This window comes from Pempheris klunzingeri, chromosome 18 (assembly GCF_042242105.1).
Source record: "Pempheris klunzingeri isolate RE-2024b chromosome 18, fPemKlu1.hap1, whole genome shotgun sequence".
Classification (NCBI taxonomy): Eukaryota; Metazoa; Chordata; class Actinopteri; order Acropomatiformes; family Pempheridae; genus Pempheris; species Pempheris klunzingeri.
The window spans coordinates 19,400,401-19,416,102 of NC_092029.1; the positions used below are offsets into that span (position 1 = coordinate 19,400,401).

Genomic DNA, 15,702 nt, shown 5'->3' on the forward strand with positions numbered 1-15,702 from the left:
GTTAAGTACGATGAATGTGTCATTCAACGAGGAGAATCTGGAAGAGTTTTGCAGTGGGCTTTTCACTTTTTTTTACCAGGGACACTAGCCCACTGAACACACTTCCACACCGTGTGACCCTTTTTCTTTTCTCTCTCTCTTTTTTTTTTGTTTTTTTTAAAAATAGAGTTGTGATTTTATTTTTTTTTTAAAAATGTATGCACTGTCACATGTGGACTTAAGATAACTAATAAATAAAATGGGTGCTCTGCTCAGCTAAAGTGGGCTATTTATTCTATTTAGCGGTGAAATGCAAAGTAAGTACATTTAGTCAAGTACTGTGGCTCTGACATTTTCCTTGACTAAGTGGCGATACCTTGGGAATGCTTTCACCAAATTTGAGGTGGCTGTGGACAACCTGCTGGGAGGGAGACGTCCAAGAACAGAACGTGACTTTCATCGAGCACATAACATTTGGTAAAGATAGAACTTTGTGTGACGGAGTGTCGGTGAATATTGTCCTACAGATCTGGTCAGATCTCATCAAACATGACAAATTTGGGCCAGATTTGACACGCTGTCTGAGTTTTGCACAGACCTTTGATAACGTGACATCAAGATTGCCAAATTTGAGGTGGATTGGATGAACGGCCTCGCATTAGTTTTACTGTTTACGACCCCTAAAATGGCCAAAGAACGCCCCAGATTTTACCATATTATTGAAAATGCCGGACTTCTTGTGCATTTTACGAAATGGCTCCAAGAGGCTTTTTTTTACATCTGGATGTGACACACGTGCTCACCAAATTTCATCTTTATAGGACGAAGTGAAAGGATGGGGCTTCGGCTTTAGGGGGCGCAATCAAGCCATTTTTGCACGCCCATGTGTGACACCCATAACACCCATAACACCCATTCACTTTACCTGACCAGGGTGCAGAGTTTTTTAGAATCCCTTGCACCTCATTTTCCCATCTGAAGTGTCTAAGCACTGGTTGCACTTCTCGCTGATCACCACTGGGGGCACTGTGACCATTCACAGTCTATATATTTTTTTAGTCTCCTCTTCTTTAAAATCGTCTCAGACTTCTTCGACCATTGAACATGGCGACGTTCAGGGACACAGAGTAGTCCCAGAGAGTCCCAGAGAGTCCCAGCGTCTGCAATGTTGCTTTTCTGATCCCTACCGTCAGATATTGTCCCTACGGAGCTGTCCGTGCGCAGGCGGACATGTCGAGTAAAGAGGCCGAGGACGGGAAGAAGGGTCCCGGGGAAAAAGGTTACAGGACCCCCGGGCTGAGGGGGGCGCAGACCACCACTCTGTTCCGAGCTGTCAACCCCGAACTCTTCGTCAAACCCGTAAGATTCACAGACACTCGGTGTGCTGCTCATGGAGCAAACGGTAACCTTTGAAAACAAGCTTAGAAGTGAACCACTATCTGGTGCAGGGTTGTGTTCAGGTACAGTAGTGTTTCCTACACACTGGATGTGTCTGTGTTGTCTGGGAAGGTAAGACATCCAAATGGTCTTATTGTCTGATACTTACAGTTGATGCCTGGGGATAGTAGTTTGACAAGACAATCTCCACTTATCTGCTTATTTCTCTGGAGCATTAAGCAATTACATGTCACAGTCTTGACCAATTCAATTCAATTCAATTCAATTCAATTCAATTCAATTCAATTTATTTGTATAGCCCAATATCACAACAGAGTGTCTCATAGTGCTTTACAAAGTTCACTGAAATAAACAAGTGTAAGCGAACAAACAATCTAATAAAGAGTCCAGCAGTCGATGAGGCCAATGGATCAGTCCGGTGGATCAGTCCGAGGCATCACCTGCCCTTTATGACCCTCCTTCTTCGGGAAGGAAAAACTCAAAAAACCCAGTGGGAAAAGAGAAACCTCCGGGAGCACCACAGTGAAGGAGAGATCCAGCTCCCAAGGACGGACAGGCTGTAGCCTTGGACGGACGCACATCCATTGGCTGGTGGAGAACCACATCAGCGGGGCCAGGACCAGGATCCATAGGAACCAGGGAACCACATCAGCAGAACCAGGACCAGGATCCACAGGAACCAGAGAACCACATCAGCGGGACCGGGACCAGGACCCACAGGAACCAGAGAACCACATCAGCAGGGCCAGGACCAGGATCCACAGGATCCACAGGAACCTGAGAGATGAGAAAGCACAGAAACGCTCCGGGGAAGATAGCAAGTTAGAGGCAGACATTTGACTGACATGGGACATAACGATGGAGAGGAAGAGGAGGAGAGAGAATAGAGGAGCTCAGTGCACCATAGGAGTCCCCCGGCAGTCTGAGCTTATAGCAGCATAACTAGGGGCTGGTCTGAGGCCTGATCCAGCCCTTAAATATATGCTTTGTCAAAAAGGAAGGTTTTTAGTCTACTCTTAAATGTAGAGAGGGTGTCTGCCCCCCGAACCCAAACTGGAAGGAGATTCCACAGGAGAGGAGCCTGATAGCTGAAAGCTCTGGCTCCTGAACTACTTTTGGAGACTTTAGGAACCACCAGTAGACCTGCATTCTGGGAGCGCAGTGCTCTAGTGGGGTAGTACGGTACTATAAGATCTTTAAGATATGATGGGGCCTGACCCTTAAGAGCCTTGTAGGTGAGGAGAAGGATTTTAAACTCTATTCTAGATTTTACTGGAAGCCAATGAAGAGAAGCCAGTACAGGAGAAATGTGGTCTCTTCTCTTAGTTCTCGTCAGAACACGAGCAGCAGCGTTCTGGACCAACTGGAGAGTCTTTAACGACTTATTGGGGCAGCCTGATAGTAAGGAGTTACAATAGTCCAACCTAGAAGTGACAAATGCATGGACCAATTTTTCTGCATCATCAGTGGATATGATGGGCCTGATTTTGGCAATATTACGTAGATGGAAAAAGGCAGTTCTAGAAATCTGTTTAATGTGGGAGTTAAAGGACAAATCCTGATCAAATAAGACTCCCAGATTCCTCACAGTGGAGCTGGAGGCCAGATTAATGCCGTCCAGAGCAGTTAAGGTAGTGGGAAAGCTGTCTCTGAGGTGTCTGGGGCCGAGCAAAATAACTTCAGTTTTATCTGAATTTAGCAGCAGAAAGTTGCTGCTCATCCAGGACTTTATGTCCTTAAGGCAGATTTGAAGTTTAACCAACTGATTGTGTTCATCTGGCTTTATTGATAAATATAATTGTGTATCATCTGCATAACAGTGGAAATGAATGGAGTGCTTCCTGATAATATTACCAAGAGGAAGCATATATAAGATAAAGAGTATTGGTCCAAGCACTGAGCCTTGTGGAACTCCATGTCTAACCTTAGTGTGGACAGAGGATTCGTTATTAATATGTACAAACTGAAATCGATCTAATAAATAGGACTTAAACCAGCTTAATGCAGTTCCTTTTATACCAATGAACTGTTCCAGTCTCTGTAACAGGATGTGATGGTCGATGGTGTCGAAAGCAGCACTCAGGTCTAACAAGACCAGGACAGAGAGAAGTCCTCTGTCTGATGCCACAAGGAGGTCGTTTGTAACCTTCACCAGTGCTGTCTCTGTGCTGTGGTTCGCTCTAAAACCTGACTGAAAATCCTCAAATAGACTATTAGAGTTTAGAAAATTACACAGCTGATTAGCTACAACTTTCTCCAGGATCTTGGAGAGAAAGGGAAGGTTGGATACAGGTCTATAGTTAGCTAACACCTGAATCAAGAGTAGGCTTTTTCAGGAGAGGTTTAATTACTGCTACTTTAAAGGACTGCGGTACATAGCCTGTTAGTAGAGACTGATTTGTCATATCCAGTAAGGACGTGTTAATTAGGGGCAGGACCTCTTTAAGGAGTCCAGTAGGAACGGGGTCTAAGAGACATGTTGACGATCTAGATGAGGAGATTATTGAGGTCAATTCAGCAAGATCAATTGGAGAAAAACAGTCCAAGTACACATCAGGTCTAACAGCTGTTTCTATGGTTCCTAGGTTTGAGGTTGGACCAGACCCTGTTAAGGGCAGGAGGTGCTGAATTTTGTCCCTAATAGTTAGAATTTTATCATTAAAGAAGCTCATGAAGTCGTTACTGCTGAGCTCTAAGGGAACACAAGGATCAATAGAGGTCTGGCTCCTTGTCAGCCTGGCTATTGTGCTGAAAAGGAATCTAGGGTTGCTTTTATTTTCTTCTATTAATGAGGAGTAGTAGGCGGCTCTGGCATTACAGAGGGCCTTTCTATAGGTTTTAAGACTGTCTTGCCAGATTAAACGGGATTCTTCCACTTTGGTGGCCCGCCATGTCCTTTCTAGCCTTCGTGAGTGTTGCTTAAGCTCACGTGTCTGGGAGTTATACCAGGGAGCTTGTCTCTTTTCTTTAATTCTCTTCTTTTTTAGAGGGGCAATAGAGTCTAGTGCCATTCGCAGTGAACCTGCAGCACTATCGACCAGATAATCAATTTGGGAGGGGCTAAGATTAGCATGGGGGTCATCCACAGCACAGGGACACAGTGGCTGAAATACTGAAGGAATCACCTCCTTAAATTTGGCAACAGCACTATCAGATAAGGATCTAGTGAGGACCTCTCTGTCATATAGAGCACAGTCCAGTAGCAAGAAATCAAATGTTATCAGGTAATGGTCTGATAAAATAGAGTTATGTGGAAAGACTGTTAACTGTTCAGTTTCAACACCATAAGCCAAAACAAGGTCAAGAGTGTGGTTAAAACAGTGAGTTGGTTCATTTACACTCTGGGAGAAGCCAATTGAGTCCAATAGTGAGACAAAGGCAGTGCTGAGACTATCATTATCATTATCCACATGAATATTAAAGTCACCTACTATAATCACTTTGTCCACACTAAGGACTAAGTCTGATAAAAACTCTGAAAACTCAGTTAAGAATTCAGAGTGTGGACCAGGAGGGCGGTACACTGTGACAACCAACACTGGTTTTAGAGTTTTCCAGGTTGGGTGTGAAAAACTAAGAGTAAGACTTTCAAAGGAGTTATAATTAAGTTTGGGTCTAGGTTGGACTATTAAACTAGAGTTAAAGATTGCTGCAACTCCACCTCCACGTCCAGAATCTCTGGGAATATGAGTATTAGTATGACTGGGAGGAGTGGCCTCATTAAGGCTAACATACTCCTCAGGACGTAGCCAGGTTTCAGTCAGACACAATAAATCAATATGATGGTCAGATATCAGGTCATTTACTAAAACAGCTTTGGATGGCAGAGATCTGATGTTTAAAAGTCCACATTTCACTCTCCTGTCCTGTTTCATAGTATCAATGGTGGTATTAACTCTGATTAAATGTTTATGCTGAACTCCTCTCCTGTTGGACTTAATAGATCTAAATGGTCTGAATGGTCGAGGGACAGACACAGTCTCTATGGGATGTTGGGTGGGTGACTGTACTGATGGAGGAGCAGAGAAGCGTGTAAGACTGCAGCTCTGCCTCCTGGTCTCGACTCTGGATTGTCAGGTTTTAGGACTAATAAACTTCTCCATATTTCTAGATAAGAGCGCAGCTCCGTCCAAAGTGGGATGGATGCCGTCTCTTCTAATGAGACCAGGTTTTCCCCAGAAAGACTGCCAATTGTCTATGAAGCCCACATTGTTAGCTGGGCACCACCTCGACAGCCAGCGGTTAAATGATGACATGCGGCTGTACATGTCATCACTGGTCAGATTGGGCACCAATGAGAAAGACAGCAGTCTTCAGAGATCTTATTTATATGTAGCAGCTGTTTAACTTCTCAGATATGGTGCAACAATGGAGAGCAATGGAGAATTGTGAATAATTCTGGACCAATCAATTCAGTGTCAGCCTCACGAGAGATTGGATAGCCCTTTTGAGTGGCATACACTGAAATGCATCCCTCAATGGAAATCTCTCATGGTAATTTAGTGTACGACATCATTTGTTATCTCAGTGACACAGAATGAGACAGAGAAATTGTCAAAAGACTTCTTCTTTAGATAGAGGAGATTGGAGCCAGCTTGCAAGTTATAACAAAGTTTAATCTTACACGTAAGAGGAGCGTTTAACAGTGCAACAACATCATGGAGGTTACAGAGTAAAAGGCTCCACCAGTGAGCAGGTACAGTTGGTTTTTATAAAGGGAGTTGTGGGTGTAGCTCTCACACATCGTGAGATCATCTACTGGCGTGAGAATTTCTTGTTGTCCTTGTAGATATGAGGCTTCACACCGTTGCAGAGCACACCCTCAATTGCCACTCTTGTCTGGCAATTCGCGAGCATGTCCTTGGATGGCAATTCTCATAACAGAAGTCTTCACTGTTACATGTCGGCATTTTGTCTTTGCAGAACAAACCAGTGATGGTGTTTGGACTGGTGACCATCACCCTATGTGTGGGCTACCTGGGCTACCTGCATGCAATGAAAGAAAACGACCAGCAGCTGTACGAGGCCATCGACAGCGAGGGAGAGAGATACATGAGGAGGAAGACTTCCAAATGGGACTGATGGCGCAGCGCTGTGTGTCTGCTGCGACGACCTGAAACGAGGACAGCTGCCGCGTTTCCTTTAAAACGCTTCCATTAAATCGCTTTAAGTGCATCTGCTCGGCTTCTTCGGTCTGTGAACAGAACTGCAACACAATAAGCTAAAACTACTGTCAGGAAATTATTTCTATAAGACCAGAAGTGTATTTTCGCTGTTAGTTCGTACCACAAAATGTCCCAACACACAAGATAAACTCTCAGAGACAGAGATCTCAGTTCAAAGTTTTACTTGCAACAAGCAAGCAGTACAGGCAAAGATCTACATCTGCACTGAGCGGTCTCAGTGTCTTTCAAGCATATATGCAACATGTATAAGCAAAGTTCCTCCTGTCAGCAGTCCTCCTCCGCACCCTGCTCCCTCTCCTCCTTGCAGGGGCGGTTGGTGAGAAACGCAGGTGCGCTGACTTCTCACTGTTCAAGGCCTTCTAGAACTCTTCTTTATCTCAAGAATGCAAGCACAGTCTGATACATCCTACGCCAACACACATCTCTTTGGTCTGTGTAAAGGTCACAGCAACTATCACACAGTCCTGCAGCAGGCTAAAACTTCATGGTAATAAAGCATAAATGTATTAACATAAGAATGTATTAACATAAGAATGTATTAACATAAGTGTGTCTGCACATTTTCTATTTCCTAACAACTACACAAAGTAAAAGTGAACACTGTTGGGTGTTGGGTGTGATGAACATCACGCTCTTGAATCTTTTTGGACTTTGAACTGTCGATCAGACACAACAAGACAATGAAGATATTACTCTGAGCTCTTGGAACTCGAGATGGGCATTTTCACCGTCAACAGCATTTACAATATTGATTTGTAGAAGAATAGATTAGAAAGATTAGTGTAGAATAAAAATTGTCATTATTCGCAGCCCTAATTTGTGATCTCACAGAATTCCCTGCACAACTGTCTGGTTCTTTCACCATGCCTCAAAAAAAAAAAATCACAGTATACATATATAATGTATATATAACATATTGAGATATCACATTATGTGAGTATAATGTATTGATTAAGATGTAGTAGGAATTGATTCATGTTGGTTAGTATGACAGGGGTGTTGATCAAGTATCTAAGGTAATAGAAAATGCATCCTATCAATAAGCATGAAACCAAAATGTAACCGAATATCACATTTATACTCTGCTTTAAGGAGGAGTTGGAACCTGCTGGTGTCAGCAGATGGTGCTAGAGGATCTGGGGAAATTAACAGCTGCTCTGTGGAAGCTCACGAGGTAGGACAAAGTGATCAGGTCAGAATAAGGTCAAAGGGACAAACCCCATCCTTATAGAAGGTGGTATCACTTAATTGGGGACAGATGTTAGGGGGCAGGCAGGTGCTGGTTTTGGGTTATAAAAGATTCTGAGAAAAACTTAGAATCTGAAAAAAGACTTTGGACAGAGAGGACCCACGTTTGGGGGACTCTCTCCCTCACACTTCGACACACACATATATATATATATATACAGAATTCCAGTATAACTTTAAAAAAATCACTTAGTTTAACTTTGTTTTGGCCCCATATACTGACATTAATCAGCCATTGCTAATGAACAGGCAATGACTCCTTGTCACATGTTGGGTCATTGTTGTGGGAACTGTCACTGTGAACATGAAATCACCAGCACCACCACACACACACACACACACACACACACACTTAATGTTTTATTAAACAACATGAATAACAGCAAATGCAGCTGATGAAAAATGCAATGTGATCTTTACAAAGCACAGATGTCCGCTCAGAGGAGAATGTCAGCGTTGCTCCATCACTGGTCTTTCTCATCCTACAGAGGGAAACAAAGGGCAGTGTGTTTGTAGGCAGACACTGAAATTCATTACTATCTATCTAGAACACCTCAAACTGAGGATAATTAGTTTATTTAAAAAAACCGAATGTGTGTGTGTGTGTGTGAGACGGTACCTTGATAATGTTAGCCAGCTCCTGCAGAGTTTGTTCATATCGGGCTTCCATACACTTCAGGGTTTCAGGTTTGACAATCTGCTTTTGAATCCCAGGGCTTCCTGCTTCCGCCACCATCCGAAGGAAGTTCTTCTCCTGAGCGGCACAACAAAAGCCGTTTCAGTTCAAACCTCTTTTAGTACACGGTGCGTGGGGAAACAACATGGGAGTGTCTCCGTACCTGCACTCCTAACAAAAAGGTGAAGGCCAAGCCCACTTTCCCTGCTCTCGCTGTTCTCCCGATCCTGAACAAAGACAGAAGCCAGTCAGAACACGGTAAGATGGAGCTACACTAAACACTTCAATTGACGAACAGCTCACCTGTGAATGTACGACCTGATGTACTGAGGTGCATCGTAATTCACTACACACTTGACCCCGTCGACGTCGATGCCTCTCGCAGCTGCATCTGTGCTGATCAACCTTCAGGGCGACAATTTAATTTAAATATATGTCTTGTTAACGCTCCCACTGCAGGAACCTGTACAGAAGCTCACACATGACCAAACGTAGCTGCGCTATATGTGTTAAGTTTGCTTTGTGAAGTTGTGAATGTGGTTATGTCACCACTATGTTTTTCTGGTAATCGATATTCAGAAAAAAAAAAAATTGGGCATCAAACTCGATTTCGTTTCACAAAAATAATATCTGACCAGAGCTCGAAAGCCCAACGGTGACACACGGCTGCACGTGCATTTTATCATGTGATTATTATTATTATTTTCCAGCAGATGCACAATGTGACTTTAACTGCATGATTTTTTTTATTTCCATAGAAATGAATTCTTTTTTTATTTCATTTTTATTATGTTCAAGACTATTAGCAGATCAGCCTGCGGTCTATGAGGTCCTGTTGCTGTTGTATGCAGCTCGGCACTGAACATTTGGAATGCACGTCAGATGTCGGGGCGGTCCGAGACACGAGGCTTGATCCTGCTGCTGAAAAGGTTGCCATCTTAACGTCACCGTTTCAAAAACTGATTTAAATTTGGGAGTCAATCCTGCTGTTTTAGTTCATTGATTACTTGGTCCCTAGGATTGGCTGGCGTCCTTCTGAAGTAGGTACAGTATATAGATGGATTTGCACTTGATGAAGTTTGTTGTACCGAAACAGACTTAAATCTCGACAGCGTACGGGAGCTGGTTTTTGGTACTTTGAGTTGTCATTTATTCTCCAAACTCAACTGTATGTGTAAGATTGGATGAAACATTTCTTTCCCCCAATAACTTAACAGACCAGCATGCACACACACACACACACACACGCACTCACAGTTTGATCTTTCCTTGCTGAAACTCCTTCAGTGTCTTCTTTCTCTCACCAGGAGAGAGTCGGGAGGAGAACTCAGCAGCCTGAACTCCACCGAAGAGCTGCACCAGCAGGTAAAGTCTGAAGAGGCAGAAACAGAAAGGACCGCTCTGAAAGAGTCCACAACACCTGACAGCTGAAAATATGTCCGGGAAAATGGGTTTTGACGGATGCAGCTTTGTCCAACCTGTGTGCGGCCTCTCTAGAGTTGGTGAAACAGAGGACGGGGCTCAGCTTCATGCGTAGGATGAAGTGGAGTATGAGAAGGGGCTTTTTGCTTAACGTACAGGGCACGTAGTACTCCTACACACACAAAAGGTGCAGCCGTTAACAACGTGATTCAGTTTCTAATCACAGTGAACCAGCCTGTGCTCCTCCCTGAAGGCCCCGTCTTACCGTAAGACCTAGGGGGAAGTCAAAGCGGCTCTGTTTCTGGGCGGGGGCTGCCGGCGTGGTGTTAGAGTGACCGTGGGTGGAGCTGAAGAGTCGGGGCTGGTGGAGGCCCAGCTGCTGCAGCTTCTCTGGGTTGTGTGTGAGTGTGGCAGAAAACAGGAGCTTCTGCAGTGGCATCTGAGGCGGAGACAGACTGAGGGGAGACACAGATGGTTGTTCATACTGTCCCTGCCTACAGGGAGGCTGGTGCTGAACATAAGGTACGTCGGCCTGACTCTGTACTCCAGAGTTCCAGCTCTAGCCACTGAAAAGAGACGCGTAGCTTCGGGTGTAAACACAGACTCACCCGGCTGCCGTGACATGTACCGGCTCCGTTCGACTGAAAATGGACATGGCTTCCGGTCCGCGTCCCGATCTGTACACGGCTTTCACCACCTGACCGAGCCAAGACTGGTGCATGCTGTCAATCATCCTGTCTGCCTCATCAATAATCTGCAGCGGACGAGGGAATGACTTCAAATAAGTACAGATGGCAGACGACAGTCATGTCTGCCATGCTCTGTGAATATGCTGATGGAAGTTATTCTGGTTTAGGAACTCACAAGAAACCTGAGGTGCTCCAGACACAAGCCCGAATTCTTGTTGATGTGATCCACAAGTCGACCGGTGGTGGCCACAACAATGTCTGCCAAACTGCGTCTCACGCCCCCTCTGGAAGAAAAATCACAACAGAAATAAGTAAGTACTTGAAGTACTGTACAAAAGTCCTGATCTAATATCTACATTTTTCTCCTAATGCAAATCTGAAGCTCCTATGTGCAGAACGTCATCATGTCGAATGATGAATCAGACCGGAAATTAAATACTGCTTTCATAACTCAGCTCTGCTTGTCAGTGTCAAATCCTAACTGACATTTTTCATTATCATAAAAATGTAACATATTATTTGTTAAAATGATGTTTGAATGAATGTTTCTTCCAGGCAGAATCTGCACAAAGCAAAGCAGTGGTGGAACAAACTCTCTGGTCTTTAACTTAAATAAAATAAGTCAAAACTGTTCATACTTTTACTTAAAAAAAGTTAAAGGTGCTCATTTAGCAGAAAACCCCTCTACAAAGGGAGATTTTTTTTTTTTACAACCCGACGACCCAAACGTTGTGCCAATGCCCTTATTACTGACCCAGGGTGTATCTGTAAAGCCTCGGCTACAGATTTAATAAGAATTAGGAGTCCCTTATGCCTCATTACAAAGTGGTACTTTGTATTTTAAGGAGCTCATTTTATTGTTTCATTTAATAAAATAACAACGTCATGAACTTTATAAGCTCACTTTGCATGTAAAAATTCATCTGCAATGCTCCTTGTAACGATAACTGTCAAATAAATGTAGTGGAGTAATGGATCAAATATACCCCCCCCCCCCTTGAAATGTAAAAGCACATCATAAAGCCCTCATGTCTCCGCTGACCTGTCCTCTGAGAGCGACGCCTGCTCTGCAGCGAAGGACTTCTGACCGGCCAGCATCACCACTTTCAGACTGGTTCCCTCGGCGTACGTTGTGAACACTTTGCAAACCTGCAGAGGAGAACGTGTCAGCTGAGCAAACGTTACTTGAACGATATCATCCACACTTTGTTTTTTTGTTTTCTCGAAACGTCTCACCTGCTGGGCAAGCTCTTTGGTCGGCAACACAGCCAAAGCCCGGACTTTACACACCACTCGCTCCGTCAGGACCTGATGGTGAAGAGCATCGTTACTTCACCCGGAGAGCGTTTGCGCGTGCTTCTCTCTTCACACATACAGGGTTCACAAAAAGTTAGGGATATTCGACTTTCAGGTGAAATTTATGGAAAATGTAAAAAGTGAATGCTACAGTGATATTATATCATGAAAGTAGGACATTTAAGTAGAAGCATGCAATGGTAGATTTTATTCATCTTAAACAATTTATTGAAAGAAAATCTAACAACAGTGGAGGGTAAACGAGGGTAAACGTAAAATTGGGACGTGGCCAAAGGACGTCCACTCCTCTCCTTTCTGTGACTCTTCCAGTCTCTGTATCACTGTTGCAACCTAATGATGACACTCTGTGACCCTCTAAGCTCAGTGGACACTTCTGTCTGAGGACTTCCTGTTTGAAGCCTCCAGTGTTGAGGTGCTGCTGATGGTGTCGTCTTGGTCTCATGATGTCAGAATGTGAACAGCAGGATGAGGAGGACTGTTTAAATACCAATTCTAACTGAAGCAGGAAATGTATTGGTGGTGGTTCATCCTGAAATTTCACCTGAAAGCTGAATATCCCTAACTGTTTGTGAGTAGTGTATGCACAAGCAGTGGTGCCTACGCCGATCACACGGCAGCTCACCTGTACGACAGGTACGACAAATGCCAGAGTTTTACCGCTGCCTGTTGGTGCAGACACGCAAATATCCCTGGGCTTGTAGCCGCCTCTTCCGGTCAGCAGCCCCTGCTGCGCGCTCTCCAGGATGGCCGGGATGACCTCCGCTTGCACTGTGGGACAGGTCACAGCGTTCTTCAAATCACAACATCCCTTTTTCACCCTAAATCCACCCACACAACACTCACCCAGAGATCTGTTAGAAGGATTTATTCTAACAAAGTAATAACACTCAGCTCAGAACACTCGTGTGTGTGTGATGTATGTGAACTAACATTAATATTAACAAGCCAATTCTCAGCCACTGCTGCTGAATACGCGCATCAATATAGCTCGTGTCATTACCTGGGAAAAGGTGCTGAATTCCATTAGTTTGTAGTTTTTTCACCAGCTGAGCAGAAAGTCCTGGGACGTCCGAGATGGGTACTAGATTGCTTTTGATGTCTTTGAGAATCGCATCAGGCTGAGCAAGCCACTGAGGGAGGACTCTCTGAATCTGCGAACGGAGGATATTTAGAATCCCCTAGAGGATGAATACCAATGATACTGGCGACCCTTCCTTTAGCAGCATCGACAAATCACTGTACCTTCTGGACAGGTTTGTTCTCAAATCCTCCCAAAACTGTGAATCCGGTCGGAGCAGGAGTCTTCCCTTCGGTTTGTTTCTCTGCTTCCTCCTCCTCCTCCTCCTCCTCCTCCTCCTCCCCTGCTGTGTCCTGTCCATCTCTTCCAGTCGCATGAGCGTCTGCAAGACTTTTAGCCGAACTGCCTGAAATCCAGAGACAGACAAACGGAATCATCTCAGGCACATTCTCAAAACTCAAAACTAGTGTTTAGGGCCGCTTGGGGACAAGCTGTAATTATTACATTGACTTCTTATCACTTAATAAAGTTGCTACTGAAGACTTAACTGTTTATACACCCAGCAGCCTCTAATGGTGTCTGCCTGCTGTTTGGTGCTGAAAAGCCAAATAACATTAGAGGAAGAACGTTGCCAGAACATTATTGTGTTCTCATCCTAAATCTTATGATGCACAGATTCTCGTAAAAAAAAAAATCCGTTTGTACAAGTGTTTCCTGGGGAGGCCCGGTGAGCGCAAAGACACTCAGCTGACACAGAGCTGAGGGGAACTGCAGAGTTGGTGTTAATTCTCTGTGAGGTCCTCTAACTAACTTTTCACAGTACGCACCTATTTGATCAACTGTTTCTCTCGCTATATACCCAATTATCTGCAGTGAGCTAAAATGGGCTGATCACATTGGCCATGCCGGTGTTTCAGTTAGGCCCAACACACAATATAACACTACTGGAATGTCATCATATCATATTATTGATAATATGATTGACGTGACATGAATATATTGCCCAGTTTGGTGTCAACATGTGAACGTATATAAGAACAAACACACACCTGACTGAATCTTCTTCTTCTTCTTCTGCTTCTCAGCGGTACCTTTCTTGCTCTTCTTTATCTTTTCCTCCACAGGCTCCTCGTGGTTATCGGAGTCCGAGGCAAATGAAGGCCCTCCTTCTGATTTCCTCTTTTTGTGGCGTTGAGGCTTTTGACTGCTGTCCTTGTCCGCTTTTCTTTTCTTCTTGACGGCCTGCCGTTCTGTCACCTCTTCAGGCCGGCGCTGTCTCTGCTCTGTCAAGCTCGGTTTCTGCTTCTCCTTTGCCTTCTGCTGCAGTTTAGCCAGTAACTCCTGAGAGCGAGACTCCTTCGAGACACTCCCATCTTCCTCCTCCCCGAGATACCTGAGAGCAACGTGGCTTAATGTAAAACAGGCTGCAGATTCTTCAGTGCACTTCTTCTGTACAATCACAGCACAACAGCTTTTAGCCATTTTTGTGACTTTCTGGTTATACAGTTCTAACTACATTTTTGCCATAATTGTGTTATTCACAAAACACTATTCTTTGACAAGTTAATAATATTTTGTTTAGGGGAGCTTTAGCTGTATGAACGAATGCCCCTATGATCTAATAAAAAGAAAAGATACTTGTTTCCAACACCATTTTCTAACTTGGTTCTAGGAAGTTCTGACCTAGGAAGGTCATTTTTACCTAAACAGATGACTTGCTAATGTTAATAACACAGTTAATACTTATGTTTCTTAGCAAGAACTGATTATTACTAACTCCAAGTTCTGGTGACTACTTTAGAGATGACAGCAATTAAGGCCAAAATTTGAATATGCAATTCGAGTTCATCAAAATGAAATGTTCCATTAAATAAACAACATGCAACATAAGACAACATATTACAGTAAGTCAGTTAAGGACGAAACATAGTAATTCATCTTCCAAAAATAAAACGCACACTTTTGAAAATAAGAAAACATGTCAGTTTTTACCCTGTATTGTTTGCAATTGCACTGTAAGTGAATCTGTTCTAAGATCTAAAATAAAATATGTTAATGAGTCGTGTGCCCAAATATCCCTAATATCAGTTTACTTTGTATATCCACACATAATAAGAGTTCATTGTCAACTAGTTACATTAAAGTCTTTTTGCTTTAATTTTAGCAGACAGAAGCTTAAAATTCCAAGCAGAGGATATTTGGACCAATTGCCAGTTTCTTAAAAAGCACTCAGAACTCCAAGGGCATTTAGTACTGTAAAGGTAGTAAGTGATCATATGGAGGTACAATAAGCCTACCTGTTCACAAGAAACAGAGACATGTCAACTCAGAGATGAAACGCCCCAGCAAAGTTTTTCTGTACTTTTCAGCTTTCCCGCATGAGGGAAATATTCAAACTGAATGAATCCCGTCCAGATCTGTGAGCGGTTCTATGTTTTCAAAATACTGTAAATGTCTACTGAACTGCAGAAACCACCCTTTACCTAAGACATTCATGCCTTTATCATGTGTTTTCCACACTGCATAAGGCGCGGGTTGATGACGCCATCACGGCCAGTCGCACTTTTCCGTCACCAGTCGGTCGCGGCCACATCATTTTTTTTCGCAACTGAAATACAAGTAAGTGATAAAATACAAGTGATTTTGCCTTCAGACCTTTTAGCGGTAAGATATTAAAATGTCGATAAAAAAAATAATTTCAGAATAATCGTAACTCAGCCTGAACCTTTTATTCACCACCCCCCTCCCCAGATGGACCTGCCCACCTGA

The 15,702-nt window shown here is 43.6% G+C and overlaps 2 protein-coding genes and 1 long non-coding RNA gene across 3 annotated transcripts; 2 read left to right on the forward strand and 1 right to left on the reverse strand.

The window, feature by feature from the left end:
- Positions 1 to 1,082: 1,082 nt before the first annotated feature.
- smim8 (small integral membrane protein 8) lies at positions 1,083 to 7,372 on the forward strand. The gene is made up of 2 exons (XM_070849552.1): positions 1,083 to 1,338; positions 6,301 to 7,372. Exons 1-2 carry the CDS (start codon positions 1,210 to 1,212, stop codon positions 6,457 to 6,459), a joined length of 288 nt encoding a protein of 95 aa, XP_070705653.1. The 5' UTR covers positions 1,083 to 1,209; the 3' UTR covers positions 6,460 to 7,372.
- A 797-nt stretch (positions 7,373 to 8,169) lies between these two features.
- ddx51 (DEAD (Asp-Glu-Ala-Asp) box polypeptide 51) lies at positions 8,170 to 15,270 on the reverse strand. Its single transcript, XM_070849460.1, has 16 exons — positions 15,231 to 15,270; positions 13,983 to 14,326; positions 13,158 to 13,339; positions 12,916 to 13,066; positions 12,538 to 12,683; positions 11,835 to 11,906; positions 11,641 to 11,747; positions 10,774 to 10,882; positions 10,518 to 10,663; positions 10,175 to 10,364; positions 9,966 to 10,081; positions 9,743 to 9,859; positions 8,791 to 8,892; positions 8,651 to 8,714; positions 8,431 to 8,565; positions 8,170 to 8,293 (listed from the first exon to the last, which is right to left on the reverse strand). Exons 1-16 carry the CDS (start codon positions 15,251 to 15,253, stop codon positions 8,276 to 8,278), a joined length of 2,022 nt encoding a protein of 673 aa, XP_070705561.1. The 5' UTR covers positions 15,254 to 15,270; the 3' UTR covers positions 8,170 to 8,275.
- Positions 10,781 to 11,231, forward strand: LOC139217951 (uncharacterized). Its single transcript, XR_011585639.1, has 2 exons — positions 10,781 to 10,909; positions 11,154 to 11,231. It is a non-coding gene; the product is annotated as an uncharacterized lncRNA (long non-coding RNA).
- Positions 15,271 to 15,702: the final 432 nt, after the last annotated feature.